At 45.0% G+C, this 19,499-nt stretch overlaps 1 protein-coding gene across 1 annotated transcript; it reads left to right on the top strand.

The window, feature by feature from the left end:
• The first annotated feature begins 6,059 nt into the window (after positions 1-6,059).
• LOC146079501 (transmembrane emp24 domain-containing protein 11-like) lies at positions 6,060-16,705 on the top strand. Its single transcript, XM_083186274.1, has 5 exons — positions 6,060-6,168; positions 9,636-9,736; positions 10,939-11,064; positions 14,790-14,936; positions 16,514-16,705. The coding sequence occupies exons 1-5, from the start codon at positions 6,060-6,062 to the stop codon at positions 16,661-16,663; spliced, it is 633 nt and encodes a 210-aa protein (XP_083042400.1). The 3' UTR covers positions 16,664-16,705.
• The last annotated feature ends 2,794 nt before the right edge of the window (positions 16,706-19,499 follow it).

Below are 19,499 nucleotides of genomic sequence, written 5' to 3'. Positions count from 1 at the left end.
GGAACCCCACACAGAGTCCCCAATTCTCCCCTACACATTTGTGAACTAGAAATAATCACCCACAGCTGCCTAACTACTACAGGTACTGCTTTTCCAGTTGCAGATATTCACTCTCATATAAGAAGCCTTAATCTGTGAATTTACTATTAAAGTGACAGGTGAGATAGTGTGTACCTCGCCAAACTTTGTACTTATCTTAATGACCATATTAAAATATATATAGATTACCATGCGTAAGAGTCTTTCCTTCTTCTTCTTTGCAGGTTAGCGCAGTCCTTAGTTTATGCGGTGACGTAAAAAAATCATTATATCAAGTAACTTCTAAGTCCATGAACATTGCTGAATTTACCTTCGTTCCTAGTACTGCTCACACATGTAGTTGTTACAATCCCATGGGAAGGACATTTCCTATTATATAAACCCAACCAGATGTGACGCTTCCTAGGCAAAAAGACAAATGATAATACAATCTGCGACATCTGCAAATATTCTGTATATGTAATTAGTTCTACTGTGGTCGTCCATTTATCATTGTCCACGGCAGTTGATTAAATGAATTTGTTATAAGTTGTACACAACATTGCTTCATGTACAAGTCAGTGGACGTGAGTTATCCATGCACATATTCATCCTATAGAATGAAGTAATTATAAGTATCTACTTTGAGAAACAGCCCTGATTATTATCCCTCTTATACGCCGTTCTCACTGCAGGCAAATTCCCGGGTCTATCATGTCAACCCGGGAATTTGCCTTTTAACACAGGATTTTTGGCAGTGTGAACGGGTCACATACCCGGATCTCATACACGGGTAAAACCCTTAATTTTACCCGTATTTGAGATCCGGGTATGCAGTCACGGGTTGACCCGTTCACACTGCAGAAAAACCTGTGTTAAAAGGCAAATTACCGGGTAGAACTTCTTCAACCAAGAATTTGCCTTGCAGTGAGAATGGGGGTCTGTCCCCGCAGTCCCCAGCATTTTAATGCTGGGGAAAAGCTGTGTATTTCTCACTGGCAGTGAGAACACGGTATTATATTGTAAGTACAGGCTTCTTCCAAGTGCTGCTCTTAGCCAATAATGTCTTATACCCCATTCTCACTGCCGCAAAAACCCGGGATTTGCCAGTGCAAGTAGTAATTTCCTGTGTCCTGTCTCAGTGTGAAAGGGTCTTTGTGAACCTAATACAGGGCTGTATGCCAGTGTGAACAGGCTACACCTGGGTTTTTCCACACATGATGCTAAAAAACAAGCTCATTGGGGATGTAATCATGTGATATGTGACAGCCAGCCAATAAAAGCTGTTTTTTAAACAGCCAATGACAGCAATTTGTACAAATTTCCCAACACCCAATCAAATTCCACACACGTGTTGGAAGGCAGACCATGGAAAGCAGTGTGAAAGGGGCAGACATGGGAAATTCCTGGGTCTGAGGTGCAGTATGAATGGGGTCTGTTGAGCTGAGAAGCTCTGTGCTCCGCCAAAAATCTGGCAAGAAAAACCTGGGATTTTGCAGGGGTGGCAATGAGAATGCAGCATGATAAACATATTTATTGTTAAAAAGTTCTAAGCATTGTTAAATATCACAGTCAGAGCCAATGTAGAGGTGCAGCGGTGTACTTGAACGAGTAAAAGAGTATCTGGTTATAATATATGAAGAAAAAACAGAGTTCATTTTCAGTGTAGAAGCGATCCATCCCGCAGTTTCCCGGTAAACTGTGCACGTGTAGGACCTGTTGTACACATCGCCCCTGCTTCCCGGGACTGGCGAGAGCAAGGACTTCATGGCGAATGCAGTTTTCACTGGCTTCGCAATGCCCCCTGCTACTGTAAGCCTGACTTACTCATTCTGCAGTCGCAGATCAACTTCATAATCGATTGTTCCTCCAGAATTTCAATCGCATCACAAATTTTGGGATCACAAATGCAGACAAGAGGTGATATGCCGCTTAGCCTATATAATCCTTATTGAATTAGACCCTAAGACTTCTTGCGACATAACCATGTGGTCAATAGTAAGTATGAGATAACATTGCTGTTTCTAGAATTGAACCCTTTTACACCCACACGCCATACATCAGTGGTGGCCAACCTGTGGCTCTTGAGCCTCATGCGGCTCTCCCCCTTGTAAAGTGTGGCTCCTGCTCCCACTGCTGCCCACCGCCCACCATCCGTCCCATTCCCCCCTGCTGCCGGTTCCCTGAATCCCTTCTCCTTCTGAGGGGAGGAGAGTGCGCATCGCGCATCTCTCCTACCCCTTACTGTGCATCCTTGTGACTGGGCCGTCTGCCAATTAGAGCTCGCGGGCCAGCAGCCAATCAGGAGTCGGCCAGCGAGCTTTTATTGGTGGATGGCCCAGTCACAGGGAAGTGAGGGGGAAGGAGACGCGCGGTGTGCTGTGCTCTCCTCCCCTCGGTGACATCACAGGACTGCAGGGGGACGCCAGACTGTTCTCTCCCCGCCCGGCAGCAGAAGCAACAACGATGAGTGCTGCTGCTGGGAAATTTGCACTGTGGGGATATACCAGCTTTTTGGCACTGTGGGGGCATACCAGCTTTTTGGCACTGTGGGGGGGCAAACCAGCTTTTTGGCACTGTGGGGGCATACCAGCTTTCTGGCACCGTAGGGGCATACCTGGCACAGTGTGGGGGGCATATGTGTATCTGGCACTATTGGGGGCATATGTATATATGGCACTGCACTATTGGAGGCATATTTGTATCACACCCACCCAAGGGGTCAAAATAGACTACGCCCCTTTTTTTGGCGCATGCGCCTTCGGCGCGCGCATGATGTCGGCTCTTTAGCTTGACTACCGATATTTTTCGGCTCTTTTCCTCTGACCGGTTGGCCAGCCCTGCCATACATGCTTAAGCGGTTCTTGGTATGATCATTATATGATTACCACCACGGCATTCCGGGAGTGGTAATCACCAAACTCAGAGGTGGTTCTAATAAACAATAACCTGTAATATAACTCTAGCTCCATTGAGGTTGCAATTTACATAATAGTATTTATTGACTAGAAGTCATGCTACTAGTTTAATTCTGTAAATGACACATACGGAAAACCCATTATTATTTATTCCACGATTTCCTGTTTATGTACATCGTGTTTTTTTCTTCTCAATGACATAAGATTTATTATATGTGGATTTATTTTCGCAAACGTCTGTGACAGCGAATCCAGCTGTAATTCTCATTATGAGATGAAAGCTACACGTGATTAGCTTGGTTAAGTCTTTTCTATTCTCCATTCATCATCCTCAACACAAAGAGTCCTGCAAACACAGCTCTGCCTTACATGTCTCCAACCTCAAAGCTGGCTCTCGGGCAGAGCACGGTTATTGAAATAAACAGGAACTTAGTGAAGTGGCGCTGCTATTATTAGGACTGTAATAGGTAGCGTAGATATGCTGGGCCTATAACTATTTGTACGGTGAGATTGTTGTGGCATGCAAAACATTGCGGAAAATTAGTGCAAGCAGTCGTTCAAATGAGTTGGTGTAAGTATGACAGATGGTGGTTGTAGCATCATTGGCGCCTCGGTTGCTATGCCAGTGGCACCTTATATTGCACGCTCTGTGCCCACTTTCTGTTGGGGAGCGTCTCCCCATGGCACCAAGGTACAATTAGGGATTCCTGGGATTGGCATGCCTAAAAGAAAATTGCCCCTGTGCCCTACACTGACTGACTTGTGGGGAGCAGCGGAGCTGGGGCAGGTGGCAGCGGTGCGGAGGCAGGCAGCTGGTATGACGCGTGCGGCTGTTTCGGGGCCACTCTCACTTTCTTTTGGGAGTGGGGGAAGCGGCTTCGGTGAGGAGGCAAGCGGCTGGGGGAGGCCCGGCGGCGAGCGGGTACCGATGCTGGTGGTGCAGGGCTGTGGCCTGCGCAGCGTGACCTATGACCGAATCACGCTGCGCAGGCCACACGCCTGGTGGGAACAGCTGGCCAGCATCTGAGTGAGTGCTCAGACACTGCACGGCATTAGCGCAGTCTAATCCCGAAATCCCGGGCTACTCCAATCCCGGGATTGAAATCCCGGACATTTTGGGGCCAAATCCCGGGATCCCGCCGATCCCGATCCCGGGATTGGCCACCCTAGGTATAATGCATACTTGCCTATTTTTGAAAAAGCATGACATGGAGATTGTGAAGGTGACACCTAGAGGCGTGGAGGTGTACTGCTACATCTGAGAGATGCAACATAAAAGGAGTCATCCAAATGTATATGAGCCTCAAAGTGGTTATGTTTTCCCTTGAACCGCCAGGAAGCGATATATCGCATGCAGTCCTTTTGCTTGCGATATATCACATGCGATCCAAGCCACGGCTCTGGCCCCGTTATATCTATAGTGCAGAACTAGTGATCTAGGGGCTCTGATCCAATGCACACAGAACCGGGCATTGGATCTGATCTTTAACACATCCAATATTCATGTTTTTGTCCAATGTATAGGCCCGATGCATCGAAATCGGATGAAATCGGGCAAAATCAGACAAGTGTGTGGCCATATTCAGTAAGATCTGCTGTACTTGTTTGAGAAAAGACACTGATATGTGTCAGGGCTTGTTCATGTATTATTTTTACACGTGGTTTCATATAATTGGCAACGATAAATCTTATTTAATATGTTATGTAGCTATAGGGATCATTGGGCTTTATAACCAATGCAGGGAAATGGTGCTGATGATTGCATTTGAATGTATATAACTCTGATCATATTTCAAAATTTTTTAACAGCGACATAATATGGGTTAGGGGAAATCAGGGAGTTTAAAAGATTCTTCGGGGAGAAGGGGAGATTGTTACTATTTCAGGGAGTCTCCTGCAGATGCAGGGGGGTAGGCAGATATGTTGCTTTGAACGGACATCCTGGCATACGTTTCTCATTTATATGGGGGAGATGTATTAAATCAGGGAGAGAGATAAAGTACTAATCAGTTTCTGTCATTTTTTAAACCTGTAAAAGGGCAGAAGCTGGTTGATACTCTGGCCAAAATTTATTAAGAATACGACTCAGTTGTATTCGTATTTTGTATACGACTGGATATGAATGTTATCGGTGGAGTATTTAATTTACACATTCGTATTCAGGAGCATAATTTACAAAGGTGTCGTATTTTTGAGATTCCTATTTTTTTTACGTCGTTTGGAGTCTGATTTTTTTGAGCATTTTTTTACAACTTGTGCTAGAATACGCCTAGTATACACATGTTAGAATTCTGATTTTGTGAAATACCCCTACAAATGAAGGTGACATTTTTTTTTACAACATGTACTAGAATGTGCCTAGCATACGTTCTTATTTTGAAATGCGAATTGATCGTAAATTTCCAAATGACATTGGAGTAATGTAAACTTCAAGGCGTATTCTTTAGATGGCGTATTAATTTGTATTTTTGCCCAAATACGAATACGACAGGTTGTTACCGTCGTAAAATACAAAATACTAACGTTATTTCGCATTAGTAAATTACAAAAAATACGAATACGTGCCCCAATACGACTGAATACAAATACGCCGATTCCTACCGTATTTTGCTTAGTAAATGCCCCCCTTTATCTCTTTCCGAGGTTTTAAACATTCCCCTTTTATCTTCTTCATTCTCTCCAAGATTTGATGCCTGTTCTTATCCCCAAAGGAGAGAGCTCAACATAGGAATATTTCACGTTCCGCACCTCTGGGGAAGCCGACATTACAAACGCTGGCACAAACCCGGAATGTGACTCTGGAAGTAATGCACAGTGATCTTTATGATTATAGTCATTTCATTTCTTTCAATATCATCAATATTGATTCATTTTAATCTCCGGACCGTATTGTAAATATTTCTGGTGTAACTGGATGTAATCCTTCCCATGCACAGAACTTCGCTGCCCATCTTTTAACCTTTCATGTACTTTTGGTGGATTATTAACCAGCAAGAAGAACCAGATGTACTTTCCCATGGGAAGCGATAGCTCGGTGTTACTATATGACCCCCACTTCAGAGGCTGACTGCCCACACAGCCTACACTCCAGCTACAGACATGGCAGCACACGTGGCGCGGGCGATGGTGGCTTTGTGTTTCTGCTCACTGGCCCATGCAATGTACTACCACTCAGCCGAGAGAGAGGAGAAGTGTGTCATAGAGGACCTCCCGGTGGACGTGCTGGTCACAGGTATGATCACAGCACATGTATGTGGTGTTGCTCGTATGACGGGCGTATGGGCCTGATTCGGTCGCAGATGTCATGCTGATATTTTGCATAGTAGATTTTGTACTGCGCATGTGGGGAATTATTCGCAATGTGAGTGACAGTGGGTGTTTGTGGGAGGTAATGGGGGAGACACAAGCGCAGGGGTGTGAAATACTTCACATTGGACTTGTTCCATTGTGACATCTTCATATGCGAGTTGTGGATCACTGATGGAGGCGTGCTGTATTCATAGGACTGATCCAAAAATAACAATGGAGGCGGCCATCTTCTCCCGTGCTGTCCAGAGGCCCTGTGCGGGCATGTTCTGCACACAAACAACATGATGGCATGGAAATGGTCGACACATGGAAATGTCTATGTCAACCTAGATAATATATGAACCTTTTTCTTGTGTCGACCTATCGCCTGTCAACCAATAGTGATCGACCTATTGACTGTCAGCCTAGACACTATCAACCCATTGGCCGCATTCTGTGACAAAAGTATTGATTCTATGGGGGAACGTTACTAAGTTAGGAGTTGTATTTCATATGGGATGTTGCTATGGGCAACCAGTCGCAATCTACTTCTTCATTTAGCACCTTTTAGAGGATAATAGGATCTGATCGGTTGCCATAGCAACATCCCATGTGAAGTAGAACCCCCATCTTTGTAAATTCCCCCCTATGTATTTGATGTTATTTCCACAATGATTAAATACACAAAAAAAGGAGGTGAATCCCAGATCAACCAAATGATCCATACACTTACACTCTTAGATTACCCATAACACCTAGCACAGCACCTACCGGCCCAGATTACCCATAACACCTAGCACAGCACCCACAGGCCTAGATTACCCATAACACCTAGCACAGCACCTACCGGCCTAGATTACCCATAACACCTAGTACAGCACCTACAGGCCTAGATTACCCATAACACCTAGCACAGCACCTACCGGCCTAGATTACCCATAACACCTAGCACAGCACCCACAGGCCTAGATTACCCATAACACCTAGCACAGCACCTACAGGCCTAGATTACCCATAACACCTAGCACAGCACCTACCGGCCTAGATTACCCATAACAACTAGTACAGCACCTACTGGTCTAGATTATCCATAACACCTAGCACAGCGCCTACCGGCCTAGATTACCCATAACACCTAGTACAGCACCTACCGGCCTAGATTACCCATAACACCTAGCACAGCACCTACAGGCCTAGATTACCCATAACACCTAGCACAGCACCTACTGGCCTAGATTACCCATAACACCTAGCACAGCACCTACTGGCCTAGATTACCCATAACACCTAGCACAGCGCCTACCGGCCTAGATTACCCATAACACCTAGCATAGCACCTACAGGCCTAGATTACCAATAACACCTAGCACAGCACCTACAGGCCTAGATTACCCAAAACACCTAGTACAGCACCTACAGGCCTAGATTACCCATAACACCTAGTACAGCACCTACCGGCCTAGATTACCCATAACAACTAGTACAGCACCTACAGGCCTAGATTATCCATAACACCTAGCACAGCGCCTACCGGCCTAGATTACCCATAACACCTAGCACAGCACCTACAGGCCTAGATTACCCATAACACCTAGCACAGCACCTACAAGCCTAGATTACCCATAACACCTAGCACAGCACCTACAGGCCTAGATTACCAATAACACCTAGCACAGCACCTACAGGCCTAGATTACCCAAAACACCTAGTACAGCACCTACAGGCCTAGATTACCCATAACACCTAGTACAGCACCTACCGGCCTAGATTACCCATAACAACTAGTACAGCACCTACAGGCCTAGATTATCCATAACACCTAGCACAGCGCCTACCGGCCTAGATTACCCATAACACCTAGCACAGCACCTACAGGCCTAGATTACCCATAACACCTAGCACAGCACCTACAAGCCTAGATTACCCATAACACCTAGCACAGCACCTACAGGCCTAGATTACCCATAACACCTAGTACAGAACCTACTGGCCTAGATTACCCATAACACCTAGCACAGCACCTACAGGCCTAGATTTCCCATAACACCTAGCACAGCACCTACAGGCCTAGATTACCCAAAACACGTAGCACAGCACCTACAGGCCTAGATTACACATAACACCTAGTACAGCACCTACAGGCCTAGATTACCCATAACACCTAGTACAGTACCTACAGGCCTAGATTACCCATAACACCTAGCACAGCAGCTACCGGCCTAGATTACCCATAACACCTCGTACAGCACCTACTGGCCTAGATTACCCATAACACCTAGCACAGCACCTACCGGCCTAGATTACCCATAACACCTCGTACAGCACCTACAGGCCTAGATTACCCATAACACCTAGCACAGCACCTACAGGCCTAGTTTACCCATAACACCTAGCACAGCACCTACAGGCCTAGATTACCAATAACACCTAGCACAGCACCTACAGGCCTAGATTACCCATAACACCTAGCACAGCACCTACCGGCCTAGATTACCCATAACACCTAGTACAGCACCTACTGGCCTAGATTACCCATAACACCTAGCACAGCACCTACTGGCCTAGATTACCAATAACACCTAGCACAGCACCTACAGGCTTAGATGACAAATAACACCTAGCACAGCACCTACCGGCCTAGATTACCCATAACACCTAGCACAGCACCTACAGGCCTAGATTACCCATAACACCTAGCACAGCACCTACAGGCCTAGATTACCCATAACACCTAGCACAGCACCTACCGGCCTAGATTACCCATAACACCTAGCACAGCACCTACAGGCCTAGATTACCCATAACACCTAGTACAGCACCTACAGGCCTAGATTACCCATAACCCCCCCCCCCCTTTATGGTGTCTCCAGTTTTCCATGTTTGGTCCTCTCTAGTAAAAACTGACAAAAAAAAATGTATTTATCGCCTTTACTTTTTCTTTATCCTCAGTAAAGCTTTTACCATCCACATCAGTTATTGGGCCTATGTTACAGTATCTTTTATTATTGCTGCATTTATAATATACACTATCGTGTTCTCCATTCAGTGTTCCACCGGATCCCAGGGCTGGGAGAAATGATTTAGCATTGAAATGAATACAACATGCACGCCATAAACCACCGCAGAGCTGGATTCATATATAAAGCAAGGCGGGGAATGCATTACAGTTATTACGCTGATTCTCTTTAAATTTTTAAAACCGTAAAAAAAAAAAAGGGTATAATTATTTTCTACTATATTGGAATGTGAATATATGATCTAATTATCACAGCTGTAACTAGTGTTGTTTTTATATACATAAGATGTTGCCGCTGTCTAAACAAATTTTATTAGTGTTCCCCTTTCAGCGTTGTTTACAGTACATGTAATTTGTACCTAAATGTGAACAAAATGTTGTTTTTATCTGTTAAGGTCGATATAAGATACAACAATTTGATATGAATAAGCACGATTATCTCCCATCTGCTCCGGGCCTAGGAATGTTTGTGACGGTCAAAGATCCGAATAAAGAGGTATATACTGTGTATATATATTTTGTATACTGCCACATACTGTACTGCTATAACACAGCAACCCGGGTGATACCCCAGCCTAACATATGTAATATGGTAATATACCACCCCTGATGAGATATATACAGGGTTTGTATAAAAAGTAATGAGACCTATTTGTTTCTGACGCGACTGTACGTCGCAGCGTGCATGTTCCAGGCGGGTTCGATGGAGAAGGAAGTCAGCTTCAACACGCACCGGGCATCAGTCGCCTACGAGTTTCCATACGGTTCGTATCTTGGTTTTAGTATACCCTTGTCCCTAGGCTCGTTTGAAGCTTAAAAATGCAATGTTCTATCGAACAGCGCTACGCCATTAAATTCTGTGTGGGACTTGGAAGATGGAGATATTGGCCATGATCCAGAAAGTGCGTTGCCGCCAATTGGAAGCTGTATCATGACAAAGCACCAAGCCACACCAGCTTCGTAGTCAACCACTACCTGGCCCAGAACGGCATCGCAACTCTTCCCCAGCCCCGGCTGAATTTTTCCTGTCCCCCCAAAGTGAAGACAGCCCTCAAAGGACACCGCGATGGGACTGTAGCAGAGGTCAAAGCGGCTTTGACGCGCTGCTTGAAGGACGTTTCCAGAAAAGGACTTCCAGGACGCCTTCCAAGAGTGGACAACTGAAAAAGAGATAATTAATTGTAGCGATATCTTCATTAAATATTTTTCCAAAATTTACTCTCATTACTTTTTATACAACCCGGGGGATGCCCCAGCCTAACATTTGTAATACTAGTAAGCACTCTCGAAGCAAATGCTTCAAAAGCTAGTAGATGTAGTTTCACTTGCTGCCAACAGATGGCAGTGTTTAGGAGTCACACGGACACTAGACATATATAAAGATGATGGTATTATACCACCCCTAATGAGATATATATATACTGCCCAATACAGTACTGCTATTGCACAGCAACCCGGGCGATGCCCCAGCCTAACAAATGCAATATGGGACCTCTCCTCTCTCACGCCCCTGCCTTGGGGTCAGACCTCAGACACATTTCAGTCAACAGAAGTGACTAATTGTAATACTCTGTTGCCGATCTTCCTAGTTCTTATAGGCCGCCATGATGAAGTGCACAATTCTCCTATTATATAAAGTAATAATAACAGTAACTTTACCCCATGAATAAGTTGTGTTGCCATTAATATATTTTACAGGTACTGATATCAAAGCTGTACGGACCAGATGGAAAATTCACATTCACTTCGCATTCCACTGGGGAACATGTCATCTGTATGCAGTCCAATTCTACCAACCTTATAGCATTCGCTGCAAGCAAACTGGTGAGTAGCCACGTTCTCCGGTAAGTCTCAGAGGTCGGTGCTAGGAAGCCCCTTGCAATGGCTGCCTCTTTGGACCCACACACACTGCAGGTCCGCAACTGGAGGGGTGGGGTGTTAGGGGATTGCATCTGTCCCGGGAGCTGGATATGATACCTATATGTTAATGCAAGGGTGGGGGGTGGAAATGAGAGACAAAGCAAAGCCAAATTACTGCCTCCCTGGTTGACGGAAATCCTAGTTGCAGCCCTGCATACTAGGGATGGCCATCGTTGCCTTTGCCATCGATGTTTACCATCGGTAGTTTTGTACTATTCAATGGATGACCATCGATGATCATCCATTTCCTTTGATTGGTTGCTCTGTGGGTTAATCAAAATATGGGGGTGGGGCTTCATGGGTTTCAGGGGTGGGGCTATGCTCAGTGGCCCGGCACCTTGGGGAAAAAGCAAAAACAAACCTATTTGTTTAAGCTTGACATCGATGGTGGGAAACCATCTGGTTCTCCCCCGTCAATGGCAAGACTATTTGACATCTGCCATAAACCATCGATGATGGCCATCCCTACTGCATACTGCAAGTGAATGCCCAAGGCCCAGCGGCTGTATCCTGGATTAGCACTAAAGTGTTTGCTAGCCTACTACTCTATCGGCTGCTGTAAAGTACGGCTATCGGCGCTATATTGTAGCTGTTAGTATGTATTCACCTGGTATTGAATTCTCCCCTCCCTCAGAATTGTATTTATTTGTATTCATACATACTGCTTCAGCCCACACAATCCAAGCTGCGTTCTGCAAAGGGAAGAGTCTGCTTAGACATTCCATTGCTCGTTGCTGTTTGACATTTGTGTACTGCAGACTTGAAGACATACAGCGAAGCGCGCAACAGCTGTTATCCATCAATTATCAAACAAGGACCCATTAGACAAAATAATTCCCAACTTCTAGATCTAAATCCTTCACTGCAGAAACATCAAATATTTAGACAGTTATTATACTGAGACTAAAAACAGTGAGGCAACAAATCCACTTAGAGTTAGACAATTTCACACTCCATTTTCCCAGGAGCCAGTCGGAGGAGCTGCTAAAGTGGTTGCGATCATGCCTCAGAAATGTAGAAATGAAAGTAATATTGCAAAGACATGCTGAAATCAGCAGTGAAATCTGTTGGATTATCCCGAGTCAATGATTTAGAGAGCGAGTGTGCAGTCGGGGAAATAGTCTATGCAATAAGGAAAATCAGTGGAAACCACTCCAGTCCCGCCATTGGGCCAGATGTATCAAGCTTCAAAAAGCGGTAAAATAGAGAGTGATAATCAGCCAGCCAATCAGCTCCTACCTGCCTTGCTACAGGCTGGGTTTGAAAAATGACAGGTAGGAGCTGATTGGCTGGTTGTTTATCACTCTCAACTTTATCAATTTTTTTTTAAAAACAATTTTTATTTATATATTCTTTTCTTATGCAGAGAAAAACCTAACCTTATACACTTGAACAGGCAGTCCAATTACAAATAATTGTATCATCAAATAAAGCTGATGGGGGAAATCAACAAAAAACCCCCGCGATACAACATTTTCCGATATATTAATACAAAAAAGGACGATATAAATGTAAAAAAAAAAAAAAACAACTGAAGGGGAAAATAATTTTTGCTTGATACATCTGGCCCATTGTCTGCTTACTGGGGGAATCGCAATACGCTTCCTGTCACTCCACTGAAGGATGTCAAATACAAGTTTTATGGGTGGTTAGGAATGACATGGATGTAATGTTACCGCCAGGTAATTCATATCGGGTATTGTATAGAACAGTGATTTTCAACCTTTTTCAAGCCGCGGCACATCAGACAAGACTTTAAAATTGCCAAGGCACACCAACAGTTTTTAATCAAATATAAGACAAGTAATAACAAATATTGACATAATATATATATATATATATATATATATATATATATATATTATGTTGATATCTGTTATTATTTCCTTTAAAATTAGTTTATTATAGTACATAGTACATTATACATATGCCCCACACCGTCATGCCCATTATACATATGCCCCACACTGTACCGCTTATTATACATATGCCGCACACAGAGATGCCCATTATACATATGCCACACACCGAGATGCCCATTATACATAAGGCCCACACAGAAATGCCCATTATACATATGCCCCATACCGACATGCCCATTATACATAAGGCCCACACAGAAATGCCCATTATACATATGCCCCACACCGACATGCCCATTATACATAAGGCCCACACAGAAATGTCCATTATACATATGCCCCACACCGACATGCCCATTATACATAAGGCCCACACAGATATGCCCATTATACAAATGCCCCACACCGACTTGCCCATTATACATATGCCCCACACTGTACCTCTTATTATACATATGCCACACACAGAGATGCCCATTATACATAAGGCCCACACAGAAATGCCCATTATACATAATGCCCACACAGAGGTGCCCAATATACATAAGGCCAACACAGAGATGCCCATTATACATATGCCCCACACCGACATGCCCATTATACATAAGGCCCACACAGAAATGCCCATTATACATAATGCCCACACAGAGGTGCCCAATATACATAAGGCCAACACAGAGATGCCCATTATACATAAGGCCAACACAAGGATGCCCATTATACATAAGGCCCACACAGAGGTGCCCATTATACATAAGGCCCACACAGAAATGCCCATTATACATATGCCCCACAACGACATGCCCATTATACATAAGGCCCACACAGAAATGCCCATTATACATAATGCCCACACAGAGGTGCCCAATATACATAAGGCCAACACAGAGATGCCCATTATACATAAGGCCAACACAGAGATGCCCATTATACATAAGGCCCACACAGAGATGCCCATGTAGCCCACACAGAGATGCCCGTCAAACATATGGCCCACACCAAGATGCCCATACCTGGAGCTGCTCGCCTGAGAGATCTCCAATAGGCAGGCAGGCGGAGGGAGGAGACAGAGAGTGGATCCTGGGGGTGCTTGCCGCGCTTCAGACAGGAGGGCGCCGCGGCCTGGGTGGGAAATAGGATGATGCTGGAGCCGTCCAGAGTGTGCCTCGGCGGGTGGGGGGGCGGGCACCATTGATGATGCGCGCTGACACTGACGTCAGGCGCACACATCCATTGGAGTAGAGCGGGCGGGCGGCGTGAGTCTCGGCGAACGGGCGGGCGGCGTGAGTCTCGGCGGGTGGGGGGGCGGGCACCATGGATGATGCGCGCTGACACTGACGTCTGGCGCGCACATCCATTGGAGTAGGGCGGGCGGCTGCGGGAGGACCTGGGTGTGTCGCCGTGATCAGCTGTCGCGCGGCACACCTGAGGGTTGGCCGCGGCACACTAGTGTGCCGCGGCACACCGGTTGAAAAACCCTGGTATAGAAGATCTGAGGTTATTAGGCCAACCCCTAATATTCATCATGCTTTAGGCCTTCAGGGACAAAAGGTTGACAACGGGAAAGGCCGACAGGTAAAAAAAGAGGTGTCGACTATTTCTATGGGGGGAGATAACTTTTTCAATGTGGGAGATGTGTTAAGGCTTCTAACTGCCATTTATCTAGCACAGTCCTTGAAGTGACAGTTACAAACTGATTGGTTGCCCTGACAACCTCTCCAAGGCTTGAGACATTTCCCCTAAAACAGATTTACGATATGCTTACAGCGCATACACCTGGACATACAGGTCGGAGAGAATCCTTTCGATTATGCAACTGTTGATCCAAAAGACAAAGTGAAGGATGTCGCCTACAGTCTGGGACATCTACGGGGGGAAGTCGATCATATTATGAAAGAACAAGAGTATCAACGGGTGAGTAGTACCCCAGTCTCTCACACTGGGCACTCTCTGGGCAATGATCTGATGACCTCCCGGCCAATTCATTCCACAAATAATCCCAGTCAGGGCAGGGCCACCATCACCAATTATGGGACAGGAAAGATGGTAAGAAAATGACCCATTGCCCCATTCCCCTCTAGCTCCCATTCAGGGATACTCAGCCATCTCTCTCCTCCATAGTTCCAGACAATCTAATACTCACCACTGGGCAGACTTGGTCTAGAATGACACTCCAATATTACACCTCTCTTTGTCACATGTCTACACCGACCACATATGCCGACCTTCTACCGTACTGTTTTCACATACAGTATGTCCCCCATCGTCCAGTTGTCACTTATAACCCCTGACTTCCATTGTCACATATGCCTCCATCCTCCTTTCCATTGTCACATTACCCCGTTTCCCCTAATAACATATGCCCCAACACTTCTTCCCATTGTCATATACCCCCATTGCCACTTATGACCTCACCCCTCTACCTTTTTAATACATGTTCCTGCACCATTCTTCCCATCACATACTGTATGCCTCTACCACATTCCCACATGAGCACGGTTGCCGGATGGGGTCCCGACAGTCGTGATCCCGACAAGCATTCACCCGACGTCGGGATCCCGACTGTCAAAACACCGACAGCCGGGTTCCCGACGGCTATTTTCACTCGTGGGGGTCCACGACCCCCATAGAGGGAGAATAGAATAGGTGGCTCGCGTAGTAAGCCACCGTGCCCGGTATGGGCTTTGTTACGCTCGCCATGCTGTCTGGGTCCAGCCAGTTGGGATCCTGACGTCGGGATAATGACTGTCGGGATCCCGACTGTCGGACCCCTATACCACACCCATGAGCACTGCCCCCAGTTTCCTGCCTGCTGTGATGTCTATAACAGGGGTGGCCAAACCTGTCCTCATAGTCTACCAACAGCTAGGGAGTCTTGGGAATGTGACAGTTAGTAATAAATACAGCTGTGCCCCAGCTAGGTGATGTGTAAAACGTGGACCGTTGGCAGATCTCGAAGACCGGTTTGGCCAGCCCTGGTAGTGTTCATTCTAGCACCCGCCATCTTTAAAAACCCATGCAGTTTCTCTTCCCTGCCTGGGGTGTCGCTGTCTGCTCTAGTGCTTCTAGCACAGTGTGGTCTATATATCAGCACTGATATGCAAACCAGACCTGTGCTAAAAACAATAGAGCAGACAGCGACACCCCAGGCAGGGAAGAGAAACTGCATGGGTTTTCAAAGATAAAGGGTGCTAGAATGAACACTACCCTGGTCTATAGTGCCCTCAACTGCAGATCCCATGCTCCTGCTCCATGTTGGAAGTAACCCTGTGCAGAATCCTTGAGACCCCCACCCACAGGGTAAGAGCTGCTGGTACATATGATGGAGGGGTTTTGAATTTGGACACCTCCATCTGCTGTCTCTGGGCTCCTACAAAGTTTACTGTTCCTATTGCCCCTTCCTGGTGGCTGCCGTGATCCCAGAGCACCATCCTGACCTTCGCCGGGTAAGACACGCTGATATGTTTTCACACTTGCTCGTTATTTCTCAGGAGCGTGAGGAGTACTACCGTCAGAAGAGTGAAGACATGAACGGCAACGTCTTGTGGTGGGCGATCACACAAACCTTCATCCTCACAACTGTTGGCATTTGGCAAGTCAAACGTCTGAAAGATTTCCTGATAGCCAAAAAAGTGGTGTAAGATAACCAACCCCAATAAAAATGTTGAGTTCACAAGAGAAGAGTAGACGTCCAATAAAAACCTTGTCTGTTTTTTTCTTTTAATAAAAACCTCCCAATAATCAAACATAACCTCCAAATATAGCAAACACGGAAGATAACAACATGGGTCACTCTTGTTGCCTGGAGTTGAGAGCTACTGTACTGTATATGGAACCATTGGTCACAATCCATGCAGAGGGCTTCTACAGAGGTCAAGTTGAGGAGCCAGTGACTTGTTTTTACTGTAGAGATGTCTCAAAATGAGTTTGATTTAGCCAATGCCAGCTCTCGGCTCCTCAGGGGCGGGGAGTCAAAAACGACACTTAAGATGAACAAAGCATTTTCTCAATCTTGCTCTCATGAATTTGGTAAATGTTTTCTTGGTATACTTGTCTTCATGTCGTTATAAAATATCTTTGTGACTTTTGTTTGCGCAATAAATGATATATAATATACATAACATAACAAACCATGTGGCTTAATTATACAGTAACAGTACCCTTTAATTTGCCACACTATCTGGCCTTACAATGTAAGTTGTTTAAAGGATCAATAAAGTTTTGAAAGGGGGTAATAGAGTCTCATGTAAAAGGACACTCTGGATAAAATGTAACATCCTTGACATGGAGGTTTTGAATGAACCTGCTGTAGCAGCCGGCCTCTTCCAGTCCACTGATCAATGAGGAACACATTGGGGAGGGGGTTATACTCAATGTTATAGTCCACATTAAACTACCATTAATAGGGAAAACACATAACAGCGCTGTGACAGCAAATCTTGGAGAGAGATAAAGTACCAACCAATCAGCTGCTGCCAATTTTCAAACACAACCTATAAACTGACAGAAGCTGATTGGTTGGTAGTTCATCCCTCTCGATGATAAGTTAAAGCTCAGTTACGCCCCTTCAGTCATAATTGTAAATATGACAGTTGGGTACATCAGGTCCACATCGTGCATTATGTGATATATGGTATGATGGATGTACTGAGCCTGCCTGCACCCTGTTCTTAGGAGTGTTATGCATTTTAATATAAATGCCCTCATTTGCCGATGAAATGTGGCCTATTGTGTTACCAGTATCATTAAGAACTAACTATGGATATCATTCCTATACAATGTGAACTTAACAGAATTTGATGGTCCTCTTACTCCCTCTAGTGACAAATTAGTAATCTGCAGCCCATAGCAGATCACATCAACTGTATTATTATTATTATTTGAGACAAAACATAAGTTTAAGTTTTCGGTGGGTGTGGTATATTTTCTTGGTTGAGACCAAAAGTTCAACATGCAACAAAGTCGACACAAACAAAAAGTTTGATACAGAAAAGGTTGACACACAATGTTAGTGTACCGCATCCCCACTAATGTCTTGCGTCACTCGCCATGATTTGAGCCACTTTGCAATTCCCAATTCCAGTCCACGTTGACGGTAAAGTTTTTTAAAAAGTAAAAAAAAAAATGAAGAAAAAAATTTCACAAAAAAACTCATGAAGTTTTCGCGTGTCGACCTTTTACTTGTGTCGAGTCGACCCTTCGACCATGTCCACCACATGTATGTCTACCATATGGTGTTGACCTATTGTCTTTAACCACGTAATAAACCGTAAGGATGACATATAAAAACAATTTACTAAATTATATATATTTTTCTACATTTCTGTATAAAAAACCTTCGGCCTAGGGGTGTCGTGAAAAAAAATCTGATACTCTAGGGCAGTGGCCCAATGGAACCCTGTGGGTGAGAAGAAATCATTGCAGGACTTTGGGCGAGAAATTTACAGCAATCTGGTACACGCCTTCGAGACTGTAAAAGTGCATAATGGTAGGGTGATTGCTTCTTTATCATCAGAGGGTGTGCCATATTTTTGATTGAAAAATGACAATGGCTGCATCATGTTACAACTTTACAGGGGAAAAAAGTAGATCAGTTGTTAGTTCCTTGAAAACTTAAAAGGTTGGTACTAGAAGCCACACATACTGTATGCATTTAGGGGAGGAGAAATCCCTCCAATGCATCCTGTTAAGCATAACTCCCAACCAGCTTACGCTGCACGAGCTGTCCCGCATCCATGACAAAGAATGTTGGGAGGTATGAGTTAAGGTTCTTTTGGACCAGCACCTATGCCTCCATTAACAGATGTTGTCAGGAATGCCCAGTGTGCCAGAAGATAGCTCCTCGGCCAGAGGTTAGGGCTCCACTGGTACCCCTCCCTATCATTTCCATGCCTTTTGAGTGAATTGGTATGGATCTGATAGAGCCAGTGTAAATCTGCTTGAGGGCAGTGGATTATTCCACCAGATACCCGGAGGCAATACCCCTGCAAAATCTAAAATCTGGCACTATTGCCAGAGAGCTACTAACCCTGTATACCCGTCTGGGAATGCCAAAGGAGGTTTATTTTTAACAGACAAAGGTACCCCTTTTCTTTCCAAACTATTTATGTCGGTTGTTAAAGGTAGACAGGATTACCACCTCAGTGTACCACCCGCAAACAGATGGTCTGGTAGAAAGGTTTAATCAAACCCTTAAAATATAAAGAGGGCAGTGTCCCAAGAAAAATGAGACTGGGATCTGCTCCAACCTTTCTTGAAGTTTGCGGCCAGAGAGGTACCCCAATCCTCTACAGGGTTTAGTCCCTTTGAGCTCCTTTATGGGAGAGAGCCCAGAGGGATTCTGGATCTATTAAAAGTAGGGATGTGCACCGGCCACTTTTTGGGTTTTGGGTTCTGATTACCTTGAGGTTTTGGGTTCTAATAGGTTTTGGCAAAACACCTCCTAAGTGTTTTGTGTTTGGATTTTTTGGGTTTTGG

This window comes from Crinia signifera, chromosome 1 (assembly GCF_055691185.1).
Source record: "Crinia signifera chromosome 1, ASM5569118v1, whole genome shotgun sequence".
NCBI lineage: Eukaryota > Metazoa > Chordata > Amphibia > Anura > Myobatrachidae > Crinia > Crinia signifera.
Note: the sequence above shows the minus strand (reverse complement) of the source record. Positions and strands in the feature narration are given on the sequence as shown.

What these genes read in the sequence shown, in the direction of transcription:
- LOC146079501 (XM_083186274.1), top strand. Translation starts at nt 6,060, where the DNA reads ATGGTGGCTTTGTGTTTCTGCTCACTGGCCCATGCAATGTACTACCAC. An exon ending in GGTGGACGTGCTGGTCACAG is followed by an intron (nt 6,169 to 9,635) that starts GTATGATCACAG and finishes TTATCTGTTAAG; the next exon opens with GTCGATATAAGATACAACAA. An exon ending in AAGAACAAGAGTATCAACGG is followed by an intron (nt 14,937 to 16,513) that starts GTGAGTAGTACC and finishes GTTATTTCTCAG; the next exon opens with GAGCGTGAGGAGTACTACCG.